Consider the following 20,926-nt stretch of genomic DNA (forward strand, 5'->3'; position numbering starts at 1 on the left):
AGCTGGAGAATAAAGGAACTCTTCTTAGACAATTGTTAGACAAAATCTCCTTATCAGCACATTAGGAAATGTTTAAAGAACAGTTTAGAGAATATGCATACTGATGTTGGGGCATAAAAGGGTTGACTGAGTTGAGGACTTTACTCCAAAGTCACTAATGTAACACCACCTGGCCTGACCATGCCTTTGTGTGCCAAAAAATGCAAGAACAATTATGTACCCTCTTCACCTTCTATTGGCATGGAGGCCCAGAGGCTCAAGCAAATTACATAAAAAAAATTATAACGAAAATGAAAGTAAAAAAGCTAGGTGACCATGGAAGCAAACAAGTTTTTTATTTACCCTCTCACTCCCAGATCTCATTGGTAATTCTCCTTATTGTCTGTCATACAATTCTTATGATGTTAGTTCAGAGAGTTTGATATTGGATCCACTAATAATCCTCTAACTTACATTTTTCTTTATTCTCATTACTTGTTTGCTTTATATTGTATTGATACTGTGAGGAGAAATGCTGTCTTGGTCCACTGGGAATCAAACCCTTGACGTCTTCCTGGTACATCCAGTACTCTTAGTAATTCCTTGGCCCTGTTCCCATTTCCCCATGTCAGATCAAAAGTACTGAGGATAAAATTAAAGGAAGGAAAATATACTTATCAAATACTAATATTAAACTTAGTCTTAAGAAAAAAAGACAACCCCTTCAAATACATATCCTTATGTTTGTTATGCAAATAATTTTTGAATTGTAATCTCTGAAATATGATATAATAACAATTTTATGATGAGTGTAACAGTGTATAGATAAAGATGATGTACCATATGTAGTAATGCTTCACAATGCTTTACTGAAAAGATGTCAAAGACAAAAAAATGGTACAAAATTGAGCAATAGTGTTTTTCAAGTTTTTCTCTCTCTTGTACCTTGAAGAAATCTGTTCATATTCTATATTTTACAAACATTTTAAAGATAAAAATACAATTGATAATACTTTATTTTTTCTAAACATGTATTTAAAATTTTGAATGTCATTGAGAAAACCTAAATTGTTCACCCATTTTGTGGATATTAAACTTGGAAACATGTAACATTTACAGACCACAAACACCAGGTGAGTTGACCAATTGGCTAGGCCAAGTAGCCATACCTTCTTGGTAATAAACAAAATCTAGACTTGCAATTAGCTATCTTTTAGTTAAGGAAACCATTTAAAATTGACAGGAATCATGTTGGCACTTGATCACTTGCATAAAACCTGTTTAACATCAACAACATTCTGCCCATCTCGCACTTTACAATCAATTTGCAGGTTCTTCAAGCATGTCCCCCACTTGACGTGATCCTTTTCCTTCAGGGAATACATTTTGCATTGTACTCTGGCATTCATCTCTTTGCCATCTTGAAACTTCACAAAAATTATCATGTAAAGTCTGTCTTTATTTTTGGATGTACTCATCCCATTTGTAGACCATGAGCATTCATACACCGAAGATCTTTCATCACTTCTCTTGAGTTCATGCTTAACATTTCCTCCACCAATAGAAATTTCACTGTTGTAGAAAAGTGGAAATAAAAAATAAAAATCAATTTACATTCACCTACCTTCAGCCTTTAACCTTTTAAACTCTAAGGGCTGGTTATTTACCTGTGGTCTAATGCAAACCTCAGTTTTACACAAGCAATGGGCCTTAGGTATTCTCTATAAGAGGGTTGATTCAATAAAATAAATGTCTTCCCCAATGCTAGCTTTTGTTCCACTGTAAGCTGTTCACAGAAACTAATATTCAGATAAAAGATTCACTAGCAAAATTGACGATGGTTTAGAATACAGTTTTGTTAAACAACAGTCTATCTTTATTTTAGATAACCGTCCCTAAGAGTAACCAGCATCTACTTTCTCCTTAGGGTAATACAGCTGAATCATTCATAAAGATTATGAGAATGAAGGGAAATGATTGCCAACCTTGTTAAACAATTCTCCTTGTCAGTAACAAAGTAAGGGAATGTATAGAGGAGAGAAAGGAGAAAATGGATACTGATGTTAGTGTATAAAGGGTTAACCACTTAGAGTTACTGGCATCTGATTCCTTCTTATATCAATAATGACAACAAATTAAAATTGAATATAAGGAATGTAAAACTGATGAATCGATATAAATATTTTTATTTTAAATTTTCTCGGGATTGCAGTGACATTGACACCTCAAAAGCATGAACCATGAATGACAGACACTGTCACTTATTGGGCAGTGTTCATAAATTAACCACATAACCATAACTACAGTGATTTAGGTCTTCATTCTTTGTGGCAAATCTCTCTCAGAGTAATTCTTTTCTTTAAGTTAAGGTTAAAGCTCATGCAAGCTTAAGTCTGGCTCGTATTCGGTGAAAGAACTTCTTATATCTACGGATGATGTAGAGCAAAGAATACAAATAATTTAAATCACACAGACTATGAAAAGAATAGTATAAAACTTCACAGCTTAATCGATGCTTTTAATTTCACTTAGGTGAACCGCGAGCTGCTATCAAATATACATGATCAAAACATTTCTTCGGCTAAGAATGCAAGAAAACTGCTTCGTAGGCAGTCTTACAGGAACGACGAAAAACGCAAAAGTTAATATTTATGATTCAGTGACAAGGAAATAAATGGTGTTTACCCCAACCAAATAATTATTTCACGTACCTCACTTCCTTCGATGGACGAAACTCGAATGAAAGTTTATACGACGTGTCCACTTGTAGTTTCAGAGTCTGAGTCTCCTTAAACCTTTCACCATCAACTTTAAAGAACACTGGCGAGGAATCCTCGAATCTTGTGATGTGGATGTCCATTTTGAATGCACTTTCTTCTGTCCTAGAGGACGCCATATTGGAGGAGTGGTTTGTCGGTCGGTCACGCAATTAAATTAAGTCACGCGTGACATGTGACATTTGCATCAGTTCCTCTCCATCTTGTCTACTTGAAATGACTAAGCTAAATGATTCCTTTTTAGCAACCTCTCCCGCGTTAAGTGACCAAGCTAAATGAAATGAAGGTACAGAATTTGAAGGACGAAGAGTTGAAAGCGTACATGTAGCATATGTTTTATTTCACTCAGCTCCTTTGAAGAGACATTGTCACATTTCCGATGTAACGCCAAAATAAACGTGAGGTGACCAAAGATCACAGATGAGGTGCGGTGCAAGGACTGAATTTTACTATATAGAGGTGAAAAAATATCTTATCCTCTTGTTCAAATTGGTTCTAGCTTACTTTGGGTTTCATTTATTTTCCCATTTTTACATGTCAGGAAGCAATTTGAAACATTTCAAGTTACAGAAGAACTCGGGTCGAGATTGCAGACGCAAGACGGTGAAGATGGCATACATTTGTAAATACGACGTTTGTAATCAGCATTGTGCTGTTGTTTACTTATTCTTAAGACTCTTCTGACACCTGAAAAAAGGTAATTTGGCCAAACATGTATGTAGGTTTGAGTTGTTCAAAATCAGTATTCAGTATCCGACCAGTATGAATGTTCATTGAACACTTGGGCTGCGACTGTAACTGTTTCGCGCCTCATCCGCATTGCGTCGGAAAGGGGCAAAAAGGCGGAGGGGGGGGGGGGGGGAGTTGGTAGTGGGTGAGTCATGTAGACGCAACCCTTGACTCAAACCAAAGATTAAAAGGCCAATTATTCCCTTATAGTTAATATACATGTTTTGTTGGTGTTCCTTGCGTCTGATGCAAATTTCAGTCGAACTTTACTGGCATAGTATTTACCTAATAAGGTCTGTGTGTTACTACGAAAAGGGAAAATTCAGACACTGCTTTCTAATATCGGCCATCAGCGTCGAAAATCGGACATAATTAACCAAAATGGGTCAATAGTGTCACAAATAGGACAATTGTGTCTAAAATCGGATTTTAATGATCAAAATCGGACACAGTAGAGGGTAATAGCCCTACTACAAACGTTTTCTTCGAGAGTTCTTGAAATACCCCATCGATATTCAATTTCCCTTTTATTGTGAAATGGAGGGGATAAATGGATGATCTTTGGTGACAACGCCATTCGCCCGGCAGGAAATGTATTCGCGTGATATCCTCTGAGCCTTAGAAAAAATTATTGAATTTAAGAGTTTTTCCACTACCAAATAATTCCTCGCAGAGGAAACCTTTATTCATTGGCAATATATTGTTAGGATTTGTCCAAACGATAATCAAAATGTACAAATTGTGTATTGTTCTGGTTTCACTGTTGTCAAAGGCGAAATCCACCTGTACACCGGACAATGGAAACATATCGCAAGCTTTGTTTGAGATAGCCAAAAAAAAACAGTGTTAACTGCCATTTGATGACAGACTAGGAAAACACTTCATTCACACCCAGGATGCGCATAACCAGTTCTGCTTTGCATTGCCTTGGAAACTGAAAATTCGCACAGCACTTTTTTCTCTTTTAAACACAACCACCACAGTTATCTTCGCATTTAGTGCACGTGAATACTGATCGATTCCTCTGACATTTAGCTTTGTGGCTTGAAAAAGACGACTGATTTATGGTGAGTTATTTAACACAAAATCTATTAATTCGTTAATTCTATTAATAAGACTTATCTTCTCATAGGATTGCGCGTTTTCAACTTAAATGAGGAAATACAAAATAGCTTCATTTGGACTACAAATGAAATTAACTTTAATTCGACTGCTCTAGCGTCTGAAGAAAAAGTTACTCCCCGGTGAAAACATTTAGGCAAATTGGCTTCACTAAATTGATCCTTTTACCAAAACCAATAACTTGAGAAAATATCTCTCGTAAAAGTAATCTCTTATTCTAGATAAATCATATAGAAGATTTCTTATATCTTTCAATGCGAGGCACGGTGTTCTCCTTTACAGGCGCTATCGCATAAAATATACCGCTCAAAGTCGCTTGGAATTCTTGAAAACACAAATGGTAAAAAGATTGCTCTGCCGGTTTGAAAACATAACTAGAGCTATACGATTTGTTTAACCTGAACTATATGTAGATACGCTTTATGTCTTTTTGCTCTAACTGTGTTGTTTCCTTTTGTTGAAAAAATATCGGTATTTCAAATGATTTCCCTGAGAGTGTAGCACTCGTAACAAACGATTTTTTTAAACAATGAAAAATACTTGGTTAAAGCAACTTTTTAAACAAGAATCGTTTTCCTAATTCAGATCGTGGGTGCAGTCTTATATTTAAAACTAAGAGGCGAAATACTGAAGCAGATCAAAATGTTGTTAAAACGACCTTAAAACGAAATTTGGTGAGTATGAAATTGTTCGTGCGTTTTGAACGTAGAGTAATTTGGAGATTTAGAGAAATATGGATCCCGTCCAACTGATATGATACAAGGTTACAGTTTTCCGATATGCAAATGAATGCATATCAGTTCAATCAAGATGAAATATTATAAATTTTCTTCGCTGAAGATTTCAAAAGACAAAAGTTGAAAACAAAGAGATTGAAGATAGCACTGATGTCTGAGACTACAGAGACTGATTTCTTTCCAATTTTCCTTTAAATTCCTTCCTGTGTCTAATTTTTCTTTAATCGTCGGCTCAATTTACTGTTACTAAATCCCGGCATCAGCCCTGTTTGCCTTGTGTCTGGGTAGTTGTTTAACATACGTTTAACAACGATTTGACCGAGAGGTCGGAATAAAAAGTATATTAGCGCCCATGAAAAATTTCTCATCATCGATAAATCTTGGTGTAATCGCAGTACAAATGAATTTCATCCCACGAATCGTATTTCGTTTGAATATCTCACGTTACAACGACCTTCCCACATCAAACTGTTCTTCAGCCAGATTTCTTATTGACTGAGGACGTAGTATCAACTTTTTTCCAATGATTGTTTAATGTGGTATTTTATTGATGCACATAATGATTTTAACAAATTATGATTGTTTTTAGTGAATTTTTTGTTACCAATATTGCTCCCTAGGAGATGGACTTTCGTTTTTCAGTATTTCACATCGTCGTATGAAACTATTGACCAAGCGAATGAAAACCGTATGATGAATAAGTTTCAAGTAGTAACGGTGGTGCTCTTTTTTTTCTTCACAAGATGAAAATTACGTATCTTATATTAAAAATTAAAAGGTTAAAAAGGAGTAAAAATGTAAAAGAATACAGTCAAAAGCATGTAAATAAATCGAAACTTACAAAGCTACCTTGTATTTAAAAATTAGACGATTTACATAAGAATCTTTTGAACGGTCTGTGTTAACTTTGAAGCATTGATATGATTTGGAATTTCTTAAGTTATATTTTGTCTTCTTTTCCTTGAAGTTAAATTTTCGAAAAAGATATAAAATCAACTTTGGCACTTTATTGAAAAAGTTTCTGTCCTGCTTTTCTATTTGTTCACGTGCGTTAATAGCCCTAGATATATATCTTTGCTTACGATACCTGTCTACAAGACAATGAATCTAGGTGTGCTCGGTTTAAGAAGCGCCATACAATGAAAGATCGTATGTGATGTTACTGCAAAACTAAACTAGTGAAAAAGTATAGAACGATGAAAATGGATTAAACGGTTTTGGAATAAAGAAGTGTGTAATTTATTTTGTTGTGATCGAAGGACGAAGACAGGAACCGAGTCCTCCACAAGGGGTCGTATGGTGGACTTTGCGTTTGCGTGCTCCGACGGTTTACCTCTGAGCTACAGAAATTTAACATACTGAAGGTATTAATTTTGTTAGGCTTTGTGCCAATTTCCTGTGCAAAGCTTTTAAGAAAAACATTAAAAACAAACGTTGTCATGCAAAATCTGTGAAAAAAAAAATTTGAAGAGAAAAAAAAAAGTAGGGACAAAGAGTTTTCGTTCACACAGCTTATTTAATCATGGGTTTCCGACTGATTTTTTTCTGTTTTGTTTCGATTTTCAAACACTGCGACTTACTCGCTATTATAGTTGTATATTTTGACAGCCTGAAAACACACCACCTAGCCTCTACAACGTTCACGTATACGCCGCAGTTTGACCACTGTTTTCGAACCAGACCTCTCAATCCGGAGTCCAGCACGCTGACCAGTAGGCCGAAAGGTCGCGGGCGATATGATAGAACTGCACATCTATATCGAAGATTTTCTTTTCAAAGCTTTTTAAAGCTTAAAAGGGAATTGTTTTGACTGCTCAAAAACACGAATACAAAAAGTCCACACTATCATTTAAAATGCTGGGCAGTGGTTTTATTTGATATCCCTTGTTTACATTATCAGTTCCGGAAAAAAATTATTTCCTCGAAAGCTCTGGGCAAATTCAGCGCACAAAGGGATTTGAGAAAAAAAACTAAATCAGACATTTTAGAGCTAAAATTCTAAAGAGTGTCAAACAGTCTTCCGAAGATAAAAGGAAATATTTTCACCCTGGGAATAGTCAGGAAGTTTTTGTAAGGAAAAAGTCGCTTCAAGTCTTTATTACAGATTAGTGATATTTTCTCAAAAAGTGTAATTTTTTTTTAAGTACCTTTTGTTTATTCGAGATGTTATTGAAAATCCCTTGTAGTTTTAAATCGGAAATTTGATTAAGGAGAAGTAAATAAATACGGTTTTGCAAAGAATGTTAGTGGTCTTTTGCCAGGCATAAAGGCACTCTTACTCGATCTACCAAGAAGAACAAAATGAAATGGTTTTCACGCAGATTAAGCCAGAAAATTAAAAGAGGTAATTTAAGAAAACCTATTAAACCACTGTTATTCACCTTCAATACTTTGTAGCTAATTTAGAACCCACTCATGTCCACTACAAATTTATTTAGAAACAAATGTCCTCTGATGAAAATTGAGTCGAAGGTTTTGAGTTTTGTCTGCCTCGCAATCCGGTAATTAGATATTTATTTCATTCTCTGTATAAAAGATCGATTCAAAGCAATACAAAAGTGTCCAACGCATGAAATGTTTTAATAAAGTGAATTTACACAGGAAAAACAAAACTAATGAAAGTTCTCTAAAACGGAAAATTTACCGGCCGACTGCAAATTCGGGAAATGAATCTACCACTTGACACATCTGTAAAGAGAACCGATCAACAATAGAGGTTTACTTTTATGCTCAAGACAGTTTTCGTTTTTGCAAGTATAATTAAAATGGAAAAGGTAAGTTTTCTTCATTAAATTTATTTTAAGGTAAAGAAGGACCAAAACGTATAATTTTGACAAGAATCGCTCGTTCCATTTTTTCCCATTTCAAGCATACAACCTCATTAAGATTTCCTTCGCGATTTTTTTGATCCGACAGAATAGTCACCTAATTGTCTTTCTTTGGAATTAAAAAAGCTCAGTTTTAAGTTTATTTACATTGCCACCGGAAATAAAAGATTTCTTGTATTTGGGAAGAGGAGTTACTAGGATTTCACAACACACAAGCAGGTGTGAATTGATGCAAGTCAGAAACAAGATTGAGAAAGACAAGGCTGAGAGTTGCAAAAACGTCTTCCGCAGGTATCCTGCATTTTTTTGAGTAAGGTACTGCTAATTTTTTAGGTTTTGCAAACTTAATCTATGCGGGCCAAATCGTGCCTTTCGCTTACTTGGCTTGCTCATAGTCTTTGGTGTTGCAAATACAATATTGCTTTTCAAGTAGAAGTGCTAAAATACTTAATTATCGGCATATCGCAACTGTTCATCGCCCGGCAACGTGTTGAATTATGCCTACGTTTTTAGATACATGAGTAGTAGTTAAGGAACATCATACAAGGTCCTATAGTTGTGTTTGTTAAGAGATAGGTAGAGAAAATGCGACTGCTTGGTTTACAGGCAGAAAAATGAACTTTGAAAAATTGATATGCCATCACCGATCACTGATGCAACTTACAATGCATAACTTTTTTTGTGCGACAAAATCAACAGTTTGCGATTGTCTCTCCTTTAGCTGACGAAGAGCAAGTCGATACCTTATATACTATTATGAATAATTGGTGCAGGAATTCATTCTGTGTTCCCTTAATTTAAAAACAGTGATCAAACCACTCAAAAATATACTTACTGGTACTTAGTTTGAGAGCAGAAGAAGTATTAGTGTCATTTTAGTGCCTAATCATCTTCAAACTCTTTTCGGTTACTCGAAGATTGTCGGGAGAGTTCGGAAATATCCGTTGGCCTAAAGAATTCAAGAAGTCGATAAAAATTCGAGGTCTTGTCTGTAACTTTTTCATTTCACGGCTTAAAAAATTAGTCGCATTCGATATGCTTTCGGGAATGAACATTTCTTAATGATTTAACTCCTTATATTGTTTATAAAATGTAATATCTCTAAGAAAGTCTAAGAGTGTCGAAACAGTAACGAAAATTTTTAAACAGTTCTCTCAAGTGTTTACTACAGTAAATTAAGTAGAGTTTTTCAAAAAATTGTTCCTGTTCTATCTCCTTGCAAGTTTTGGTTCCAATTTCGATAAATAATTACACTCGAAAGCAAAAACAAACCAGTTACTTCCCGTCAAACGTACAATTTAGGCGGTAATTAATTAATTCTTATTTTAGAATTGATATCTTCTCGGAAACTATCTAAAAATTCAGCTTGTTATCTAAAAAGCCAGATTTTTTTTCGGTTAGTTCGGTGTTTTCACGACTTTCCTTTGGGCATATTTAAACGTTTTCTTCCTTTAAAGAGTTAACGTCAAGTTCAGCCCAAAGTAATTCTTCTCCTCATTTTTGATTGGTGTTCATTCTCTAGTTGAATCAATATCGATCAGCTTTTGAATCAACTATCCAGCAATTTGCATTGTTTGGGATAACCACCTAGTAAATTCTCTCAGCACTATGGTTAAAGTTAGAAAATTTAGCAAAAAGGCCAGATGGTCGTAGATTTAATTAAATACAGAATTTGGAATTACGACCACTTCGATCGAAAAGGGTCGAAAAATATTGCTATTCGTAAATTCTACCCTCTCTACCCTCGTACAAATTTTCTCTAACAATGTTAAAACACACACCTTTGCATTTTAACAACAACCAACATTTGAAGGGGGGAATTGAGGGGGTGAAATTAATTTTTAGGTTTCAATTAAAAAAATGATGTATGAACTAATTTTTCAACAAGTGTAAAATTTGTGGCTCTTGAAGACGCACCTTTCCAGATCTGACCAATTTCGCTATGCAGTAGCTATATAGGAAAGATAAAAACAGGACAACCATCAACGATGTTACATAAGAGGACGTTTATAAAATAAGTGCTATGTTAGTATGTGGTCGTCAAGTACATGGCCTTAAACTATGACATGACATCCATTTCTGGAAAATTGGAAACATCTTGGAGCATTGCATACCTGTAACATGTGCATTTAAACACCATCCGTTATCACACTACTGGTTTGAAGTAGCTTCTAGTATCAGAAAAGATGGTTAATGACCAATATTGGATCTGGGAAACCTACAGTTCTAATACTGATTCGAGCCAAACTGGCTTCGGGAAACGTACAGTTTTGTTAATGATACGAGTCAGACAAAGTCTGTTTGTGTTACAGTTAAAAAAGCCATAAGTTTCGGTTTTTCAATGACTCTGTGACTCTGTGAGAATTTATAATGTAAGACGAAGAATTCATCTGGCTAAAGGCTTGTCTACAGAGTGTACGTGATTGAAGAGTAATTAAAAATTCTCGGTTTTAATTTCCAGTGGTAATCTTTTGCGATCAGGCCCTCGATCTTCATGAGATCCCAAACACAGATTCCGTTTACGAATTTGACTTGGAAAATAAGATTGTGAATTTTTTGGTCTTCTAAAGAATAAAAAAGCCAAATAAACATTGACTTTTGAATTTCATAGCTATCATAGCTGATGATTTGCAATCTGTTAGCAGCTGAATCGTAAATAATTTACGGCAGAATGATAATTTGAAAGCTAACAGTCGATATCATTCTGTTGCTAATATAATAAGAAGTCTACAGCACTACAAACAATATCGAGGAATAATTCTGTGCAACGTGAGACCAACTATGATGGAGGTGAATGTTTAAGCCCCGTTAATGGCAGAAGTATACCACTAATGAAGCGAAGGTGTAGATTTTCTTGATAAATTCTCCATGTTTAAGCTACTCAATTAATAGTTATTTTGGAGAATTTTGATTAAAGTTTGATCAACAGTTCAAAGTCAGATTCGCGACATAACAGTCTAACATATGTCTAACACAGTTTAGACCCATCAGGCAGTGAGTTAAAAGGAAGATTATCAATTAACAGTTGGAAACAACATCTCCCGCAGCTATAATGATATTCATGAAATTCTTCGATGGTGCCTATTTTCCTGTTGAAGGCGGTTAAATATCACTGATTGAAATTAGCGTCAGGAAATATCTTTAATAACAGGTACTTAGTTTACAGCAAGTATAGGTCGTAGAAAAAGGTTGCCTCCGCACAAGATAAAGGAAATGACTAAGCTAACAGACTGCTCACTAGACCCGAGTCGTTAAGCTTGGGACACATTAAGTGCAATAACACGACCCCCTCAGCGTAACGTCGCTACAATCAGTCTCAAACGCGGGAAAACTTGAGTAACCCTGTGTTAAAGTTTTGAATCTGATTGGTCGAAGAGGTGGTTCGAGTTCTCAAGGCCAATCACAGAGTACAGTTAATGCGGAAATTAACGCGGAGTAATTTCGAAAGGTGATTTAAAACTGATCTATATTTCAAGTCACTGTTTCGCTCAACCCACGCAGCAGTAATACCTCTGTCTCAACAAAAAAACACGAAACAGTTAACATTATTTCATGACATCGATTTCTCTAAAAAGGAGGAAACTTACCGTGAGTTTTCTGTGCAACCGGTACAAATTTACACGTTTTTCTACATTATCACATTTAATATCTCGTCGCACTTTCTGTGAATTTTTGTTTCCTTTTTCTCCCACCTTTTGTTGCCACTCCACGTGTCATTTTAAACTGTCTGACGATTAAAATAAGTCGCCGTGAGTCGCAAATGAATCCAAATAAAAGAAAAATATCTGGCGTCTTATTGGTAATTGCACTCATTTCCGACAGTGTATTACGTCTGTAATGAGGTAACCAAGATGTAATGAATGAAAGGCAAATAAAAGAACTGACACCTTTTCTCCCGCAATCAAGTCTCGCTGTTTTGCAATTAGTCCACAGAGTCTTGTCAAGTGGGTTGAAAGCCGACAAGGTGCGTCTGTTTCGAAGCCAGCAAGTTGGAGTAAAGATTTCCTGTTGTGATATCTTTGGAAGCGGTTCGTGTCGATGAAAGGTAGATCTTATTCATAAACTACTGCTCTCTGTGTTCTAGTTCGCACTTTATACAAAGGTTATATTGGCCATTTTAATAGGAAATGTTAAATTGAAATGGACTTTTGTTCCGCTAGGAAAGTAGTCTAATATTAGATGGAAGATATTCTTAATTATTTAAAGAACGGATTTTCAACTTTTTACGTGTATTTCGAACGGTAGTATTGGCCATTGCGATAAAAAGTCAGCATAAAGTAAAACAAATTTTAGTTACGCTAGGAAAGCGTTAGTGATACGAGAAAAGGAAATTTCGAAGAGTGGGATGAATTAAACTAAGGTCAGCTTAATCCAGTGAGAAAGCTCTTTCCACTATGAAAGATGCAACATGATATAGTTGTTTGGCATGAGTTTTCGCTAATCCACCAAAATCACCGTATGTTTCCAAGATTTCTGCCCAGTTAAAATGACATCTTGAATATTGTCTCCAAATCAAAATAATTTAGACATGCTTCCGGTATTGTACTTGTATGGAATAGTGTTTTTTGAGGAACTCTTTAGATCTGGCCTGTAACCAAATTGCAATCCGACCTACCACAATTCTTATCAATTCTTTAGCAAGCAGGTAAGTTTCTTTTGTTTCCTTTATATATAAATGGCTTGTTTCACACCCCGTTCGTCTGTATGGCTTAATTTATCTCAGTCGTAAAGAAAGTGATTCGATTCTGCGTTAAGCTAAGACTCAGTTTATTTAAACTGGGATCTCTAAAATCAAAGGTTTTTTATCGTGAATGTAAGATATAAATGTCTCTTTTGACATTAGCACCAACTTTGCTTAGTTTGCGTTCAGAATTAAGAATACTTTGGGCTGGCGGCCCTTAATCTTTAACGAGAGACTATAAAACAATAGAGTTCATGTTCTTGGGCATAAATATGCAAAGGACCTGACTGAGATAGTAATATTAGTTCGAGCCATTAGGTGAGGTTTGAAATGAGCCAAGGAGAAGGGCCCAAAAATATCCACTCCCAAGAGTAAAAACTGTTTGGAAGGCATTGAGAAAATCATTATTGAAAAAAGACATGATGACAAAACAGTCTGAAAAATAACGCAAGCTGGCAATTGGGCTAAAATACACTTTAGCCGGCCATAATTTCTATTTTAGCCCTAAAAATGCGCCACAATGCCCCACTGAGTCATAATAATCCCTGATATCAGACACAGGACCCTCAGGTAAACCTCTCTAAATTGCTGTATTCACCATTTACATTACGCAAAAGTTTAGGTACTTACAACTTTGTTCAGAAAAATTTAGGCCAGACCAACTTGTCAAAATGAATATTAATGTTTCGTGAGAGGGAATAAACCCTTTTGTTACAAAAATTGGAAGGAAAGACTTATGAAATCAGAAAAATAAGCTTTAAAGTTGATGAAATCTTTTCACAGGAACGGCTGAAGCAAACAAGGCTTTTGAAGTTTTTCTATCTGGCAGCAGGTATTGTTTAGAAACAAATATCAGCATTTCAAATCAAAGCAATATTTCCTATCATACAGACTCAGACTGAGGTGAATATTTGCTGGCTCGGGCAATTTGCTTAAAGCTGAGGTTAAGTTGATTTTTTTCTCCAAACATAAAATAAAATGCGCTAAAAAATCAAACATGATACTGAATATTTAATCTTAAAAGCCGGGTTATGTTCGATTCGTGAAGGAAATCGCTTAGCCGTTGGAAGTCTTATGTAATATAATAGGACTAACTTTCGATGACCTTCTGCAACATTTTTCCTAAAATTCAATCTATTTTTTGGCTACAGTGACGGGTTCAAGAAGATTCTAGTGAATAAGTCAAGATTTTTATCGCTCATATGATTCTGACTTTACGTATGTACTCAAAGATATACCGGCGATCTGATGCGACGAAAACTCTAGCGCGCTTTTATCTCAGTGATATTATCATATTGTCTCCGATTGTATCACTCTCTTGTATAACGCAAAATATGGCGATAAACAAAGTTCAAACAAAATAAATCATTAATAACAATGTCATTGGACGACAAAGAAATTTGCATGTGAGATCGATTCGTATCAACGAATCGATGTCTCGGTGAAGCACAGTTGGAGAAAAACATACTTTAGAATCCAAACCAATGAGGGTCTGGCTAGAGAGACATCGTGGACAAATTGGTCACTTGTTTGTAAAAAGGAGATATATTACATACATTTGGGAAAATTTTGTTTGAAAAATTGTTTTAATTTTGTATGTTTCTCGTCGACGTATCTCTCTTTGCTTTAGGGATGTCCGTCTGTCCTAATTGTTTAAACGAGTTGCTTTTGTTTGAGTAGCGCCCCAGTTTCGCAAAGGTTTCCAGATAACAATATTCATCTTGTATTGACATTTCATTTGCTGTCCCACCAGCTTTCTACCTTCTTGGCGCTAGAATTGTCTCCCCAAGAAGGCGTCGTGTAAAATTTTCCACTTTCTCTGCAAGCCGCAATAAGCCGATTGGCAGAATAGCAGTTGTTAACAACTGAGTTTAGTGTTGTGCTACCGGGAGTTGGACAAGAGAAAATGGCTTTGATGAAACAGATGCTGACGGCAATTTCATGTTCTTGTTAGGAACTCAAGTGTAATTTTATATGAAAGATTAAGAAGGGAATATATCCTTGAATCAACTTGTCCCATGAACGCCGGTGTTTTTGATGTGAATTAATTTTAAAAGGTAAAACAGGAGTGTTCGCTGACTTGAGTAAACGCGTTCAAGGAGATCGGAGCAGTTTTATCTTTAAGGAGCCGTGTTTTCGATTTATTAGAGAGAAGCAAATTGCCAGTGTTGAATGATATTATTTTTTACAGGCTTAGGTAACAAGGAAGCAGTTAAAATCATGAAAGGCGCCGAAAAGTCAAGACTCGACTGTAGTCCAGTGTTTGCCTTTCGCTAAATGAGATTCATTTGGTAAGTCGACTTCTTGTTCATTTTGTATCTGAAGTATTTCGAGAAGTCCCGTTCTAAAATAATATTAGTTCCGTGTTAGAAGTTACGCGCAGATATCATTGTTGTGTTTTTGTTTATGTTTTGGGGTTTCTTTTTTCCGTTTATGACGTTGCTCATCTGAATTTATCTCCCTAGGTGTTAAGACATTTTGCCTTCCCCATTAAACATGCAACCGGCAGTATAATAAATATTGCACGAAATTCGATTGTTTATTGAACACGGCTTCTTGGCTTGGAAGTGGGTTCTGACAACTGCCTATTTTGTGCATGTCATACATATCAAGAGCTTGACAGCTTTTTGAAGTTTCTATAGATGCCGAAAGCGCTAGAAAGACTTCGCACTAGTGAAATTCTACCTAGCATAGTGTTTGTAAGATGTACTAAATTGTAAACAGAATGAGTTTTATTCACTGAAAAGCTTGGCTTGATTAGCAGGTTTAGATTCAACCCGATGTTAAAGGGACAACAATTGACCGTATAATATCAAACTGCCACCAAATTTTGGCGGGCATTGGTGCTTTTTTTAGAAAGTTGTGGCCTCAAATGGCGTACTACTAATGGTGGCTATTAGCTAGTAAACCGTCCTCCGGCCCTAAGGCAAATAAAATCGACTTGGCTTATTTACTCAGAGATATAGCAACAGTTGAATTAAAATAAGAGCGGCACAATCCAATTTGAGTTTCGTTCAATCCTACAGGCAGCTAAAAGTGATTACGTCGATTAATTCAGTGAAACAGAAAGCACTTTCCCTTCCTGATTTCCTTTTGGTTGATTCTTAGAGGAGGATGAATGCGTATCGAGACTAAAAAAAAGACTTACACGATACATATATAATTGAGCCGGCCTTACTAATTTCACTTGCTCACAGTTGCTTATAGTTTAAGGCTGGGGCCATCATATTAACATTCGCTCGTCAATTTATAAACAATGATAAATGTCTTCTTTTTACCATTTATGATGTAAAAAGAATAGACAGGATTTTACATCAAAAGCAGTAATACCAGTGAAATTGATATAGGATTACGCCGATTGGAAACTGGAATACCGGTTTTACCGGCATGTTTATTGCTTTGTTCGTTGGATTATTTTCGGTGTACGGAATTCAAGACCGCGAAACGAAAAGCGTATGAACTCAGCCACTGAGTGCCGGGTGTTTTTGGCCGATGTTAACGTAAAACTTTAGATGACGTGTGAATGACATGATTTACTGCAATGCATCATTTTAATCCCCTGACATAAATAACCATCGCGCTAGATGTTTACCATAATTACTGCATGGCTAAATTCAATTCATCAAGCTTCGGAGTTTCATCGTTGGTCGTGTAGCTACTAATGCTGATGCTTTCGGCCTTTCTCTGTATACAGCAACGATGGACTGTAGGTAAAATTTCTTAAAAGGAGAGGTGCGTTTCGAGAGAAAGTATGGCCACAATAAGCTGTCATAATGTGCACATTAAGATTAATTTATGAAAGCCAATAAAAATCTTAATCAACTAAATAGAGACAGGGGAACTTATCATTTTCTTTAAATTGTCGACTGAAAATTTTATCTATGTGTTAACCTTCCAAAACCAACTCTTAAAATGTAAATTATGTTAGCAGCTGGGAAATCAAATTTTGCGGAGATGCAGACTTTGTTTTATTCAGTGGATGCCGTCGATACTTCAAAATATATAATTTTTTCTTTTTGGGTTGTTGTTCCGTACTCAATGGAAACTTTAATGACAGTAATACATCTACTTCTTTGTTATAAAGAAAACTGATCATTTAGTTTGTCATTTTCATTTAAGAGAAATTCGAAATATCTGTTCAAAATTTTAAATTTTTGTCGACATTTTATTCTTGTTATTAATTTCTTATCTCTTTCTGTAAATTACAAGATCAATCATAGAGCTTAGAAACCAATTATTATTCCCCAGTACCTGTGGTTCATCACGAGTTGAATGCTGTGCCGAGGTTCCCCCTACAATTTCCCGCTAAATTCATCGTATTTCTCCTTGCCGAAATATATTGGACGATCGCGATAGTCTCGCTTCGTTCTTTACCAGTATTTCAATCTTAACAGCCGTGATGTAATTTTATTCCTTGACTATCAACGAGATTTATGCACATATATCATAAGAAACTATTGAAGTACCCATGGATCATCTTGCTCTGTGCAAACCGCTCGAGCGTGTCTCTGACTTTGGCTGAATTGTGTAAATACGCTCTTGACTTGCCATGGAGTGTGGAAATTTAGTAGAATTTTTTCTTGTGCGGATTGGCGACTGTCTGTGTTTAGCACATCAAAGTGTTGTTGTTCGAAATGACCACCATCTCTGCTGGGAAATATGTCTTGCGATTCTTTGTTCGAACAGCTGAACAGCAACAAAGAACAAGAAAACAAAGATAATGAATTCACCTTACATAACTTTCCGAGTTAAATAGAGATACTACACGACATATGGTATTTTTGAATGGACCTTTCGAAGAAATGCGATTACGCATTGATCCTTGACTCGAATGCAGAGTTTATTTTTTGAGTGAAGGTAGCAAATGCTACGGAGTTTAACTGTAAGGGAATCTCTTTCTTACTAGGGGAAGATTTCAACCCGCAAATTTTTCTCGAATGTTATACGGTACAGAGTTGATTTACACAACAGAAACTTAAATGGTTCCATCGTTGAAAGCACAATGTCGCACCCGGTGGGTTTATTCACGACAAAATCGCAGTTGGCGTCTCAGAAGTTTTCAGCTCACTTCCAGTTCGATTGATTGGATTTTCATTGATGAGCCGTGTGACTCATGAAAGAAAAAAACGCCCCCTGCCTTAGTACGATACATAACATTGGGTTCAATTTACATTCTTTGTCCAAAATGTGTGCATTTCCCTTAGAATCTGTTTACTGTGTAGAAAATGCAACACTTTACATGAAGAAAGAGAAACATAGGGGCTTCAGCGGTAGTTTTTTCAGCTGCAGCCTCGCTGTGTCTGTTACTTGCAGAATTCATTGTTACTAAGAAACTAAGAGACATGACTCTTGTGGGGCGTGTGTCTGTTTCTTCGTATTCATTTTCTTTCGTGTTAAGTATTTGTTAATTTTATATTTCGCAATTTTGCCGTAGGCGGGAAAAGGTAAAGCTAGTTTATACGATTTGAAGCTAAATGTTCAGCAAAATTCCCAGTATATTGACTTCTTAAAGAGTTACCTTCGAAGCTTATATAATAGGGCAGCGATTTACCGCAGTTTTTCCCTCGATGCTGATAAGTGTAATGACTATAGAAATTATTCTTGAACAACGTTGAAACGATTTACAGATCAATTGTGATCCCCAAAGAAACTAGAAAAGGAACTCATGAGTCACAAAATTGGCGTAAAACGAACAATTTATTTGCCTTGCGATCTTTTCCCGCTCCACGTAGCAGTGTGTCTGGGGTGTGAAACGAGAGGGACGTATTTTAGAGTCGTGTAAAGTGTGATGCTCTGTGATTTGGTACCTGGGCATGAACCCACATGGTAACATTAACTTTTGAAAAATAAGCATCGTTGGAAGTTACAAACTACCGTAAACCAGTTGCAATTTTTCAGTGCCCTCGTCAATTGTGGATTGCATCAAACAAGGAAGAAGGGGCCCTAAAGATTTTCTTGTTGCTCGTCAACTCCCAGATCATTCCAAAATCTCTACCCATTTTTTTTGTTATCATTTAAAGAGAGAATGAAGAAAACTGAAAACGACGCAATGAAAACGATTAAGTCACCGCGAAACGTCCTCCCGCATCCCCACCCTCTCTAGCTCCTCTCTGCCTCATTAATACAAGTGATCAGTGTATGTTTCATGTTGTACGGGTGCAAACAGTCAGCTTGTTGTCATCGCACAATTCACAATAATCTGTATAAGGAGCACCACAGAAAGCCTTAGTCCCGTGGCTGTTCGCTTAAAACAGGTTTCAGGTACGTGCAGGAGGTGATGTTTACCTCTTTTGAGCTTCGTCTTATATTTCTTTGCCTTTCAAATCGTTCGATGAAAGTGAATTATCAAATCAGCTGTAGATGCAGTTTTGTTCGCAAATGTTATGAATGGCCTTGGCAATCTGAGCACCAGGAAAATTGTGGAAACTTAACGTACTGAAACTACATTATGCCAGTTCTTGCAAAGAAATTATTGGCTGATTTAATTATTATTATTATTATTATCATTTTTATCGTTATCATTATTATTTCATCATCATTATTATTATTATTATTATCATCATTATTTTTATTATGATTATTTTTTATATTATTGTCAACATTTCTATCAAGAGAAGAGGGCAACAATTGGTATTTCTACCCTCTAAAAAGATAGTTCCTTTTCACGATATCAATACATCGTCATAGCTTTACTTGACTCGGACATACATTGAGAAAATATAAAAAGAGGCTGTCTTGTACGAACCCAATTCATAGCTTGAACTTCTCTGTCGATATCAAAACCTCTGTTGGGAGCATAGAGGTTCGATGGGATCGAACAATTTCGAGTTACCCGTATTTTTCTTGCTCTATACACGAAGCAAATAACGATATTGAGAATATTTTCAGTGGATTTTGAATTGACGTAAAAAACGGAATGTATATACATATATTTTTTCTTTAAAGAAAAGCCGCCCACACAGCTATGCGTTCCTCTGCGACCGCAAATTGTTATCTTGATAATTATAATTAATGCTAGTTCATTTTCTGTACCGCATATACAAGTTGTTGAAGTGTAGAGCGATTTACAATAGATCGTTTAATCAGACACCTTGGATTTCGTTCTTTATTCGCCATGTAATCAGTGTTTCTGTCTCATTGAATTTTTAAATACCTGACAGTTATTTATTTTCTCGTCCACATGCTTGACGCCAACAAGACTAACAAATCTGTTGTTTATCTCAATCTTCCTTTAAATGGGAATTTTCTTCTTGCTTAAAAATTTCCATTCTTCGCTAAAGTGTGGAAGATTAGCCGGTCATATTTGGAACCAGACGTTAGAAACTGTAGAACTTTTAATTTTCACCAAGTATTTTTAAGGCTACAAAAACCATGCGTGTGTAAGGCGTATATTTTTTTTTCAATCTATAAATTTTTCTCTACAAATGACAACAACTAATAAAAATTAGTTTTCTACGACAGAAATAAAAAACATAACAAAACGGACCCAGACTACGAGTCTATAGGAACGATTTGAGATCCAATGTTTTAAATAGACATCAGTAGAACACCACTGAAATAATTCTTATTTAGTAACTTTAAATAACGTGGTTTACTTTTATGTCTTTGTCTCGATGTTTTTCGGTGAAAGAGTTGAAGGATATATGACATCGCGTAAAATACATACTTTGTATGAATGAGCGAAAATTTGATTGAATGAATAGACAATAATTTTGGCAGTAATTTTGCACAAAATCAATATTATTTGATTTGGTTTAAGATATTCTGCGTTTATATCTTTTCAGCCGGAGAGAGAATTATCTGGAAGACCATTCATGGTATAGATTGACTGATTAAATTTTAAGGTGAAGAAAGACATAAAGAGATAGATGCCTGTTGTCTGTGGAGACTGATGACAAGATGTCTAATAGATTTTGGTTGTCTTTGGAAACCATTGAAAAGACATCACTATATTGAACTGAGGGGAGGAGATATCAGACTAATTAATATATTTTCTCTTTTGAAATTTGGAATATCTCTTTCCCTCGGCTCTAAACATTAAACTACATAAAATCATACCAGGCAAATTTTACG

At 35.7% G+C, this 20,926-nt stretch overlaps 1 protein-coding gene across 1 annotated transcript; it reads right to left on the bottom strand.

The window, feature by feature from the left end:
- Positions 1 to 318: 318 nt before the first annotated feature.
- Positions 319 to 2,889, bottom strand: LOC131775201 (CB1 cannabinoid receptor-interacting protein 1). Its single transcript, XM_059091301.2, has 2 exons — positions 2,691 to 2,889; positions 319 to 1,551 (listed from the first exon to the last, which is right to left on the bottom strand). Exons 1-2 carry the CDS (start codon positions 2,873 to 2,875, stop codon positions 1,242 to 1,244), a joined length of 495 nt encoding a protein of 164 aa, XP_058947284.2. The 5' UTR covers positions 2,876 to 2,889; the 3' UTR covers positions 319 to 1,241.
- Between the last annotated feature and the right edge of the window lie 18,037 nt (positions 2,890 to 20,926).

This window comes from Pocillopora verrucosa, chromosome 7 (genome assembly GCF_036669915.1).
Source record: "Pocillopora verrucosa isolate sample1 chromosome 7, ASM3666991v2, whole genome shotgun sequence".
NCBI classification, from domain to species: Eukaryota; Metazoa; Cnidaria; class Anthozoa; order Scleractinia; family Pocilloporidae; genus Pocillopora; species Pocillopora verrucosa.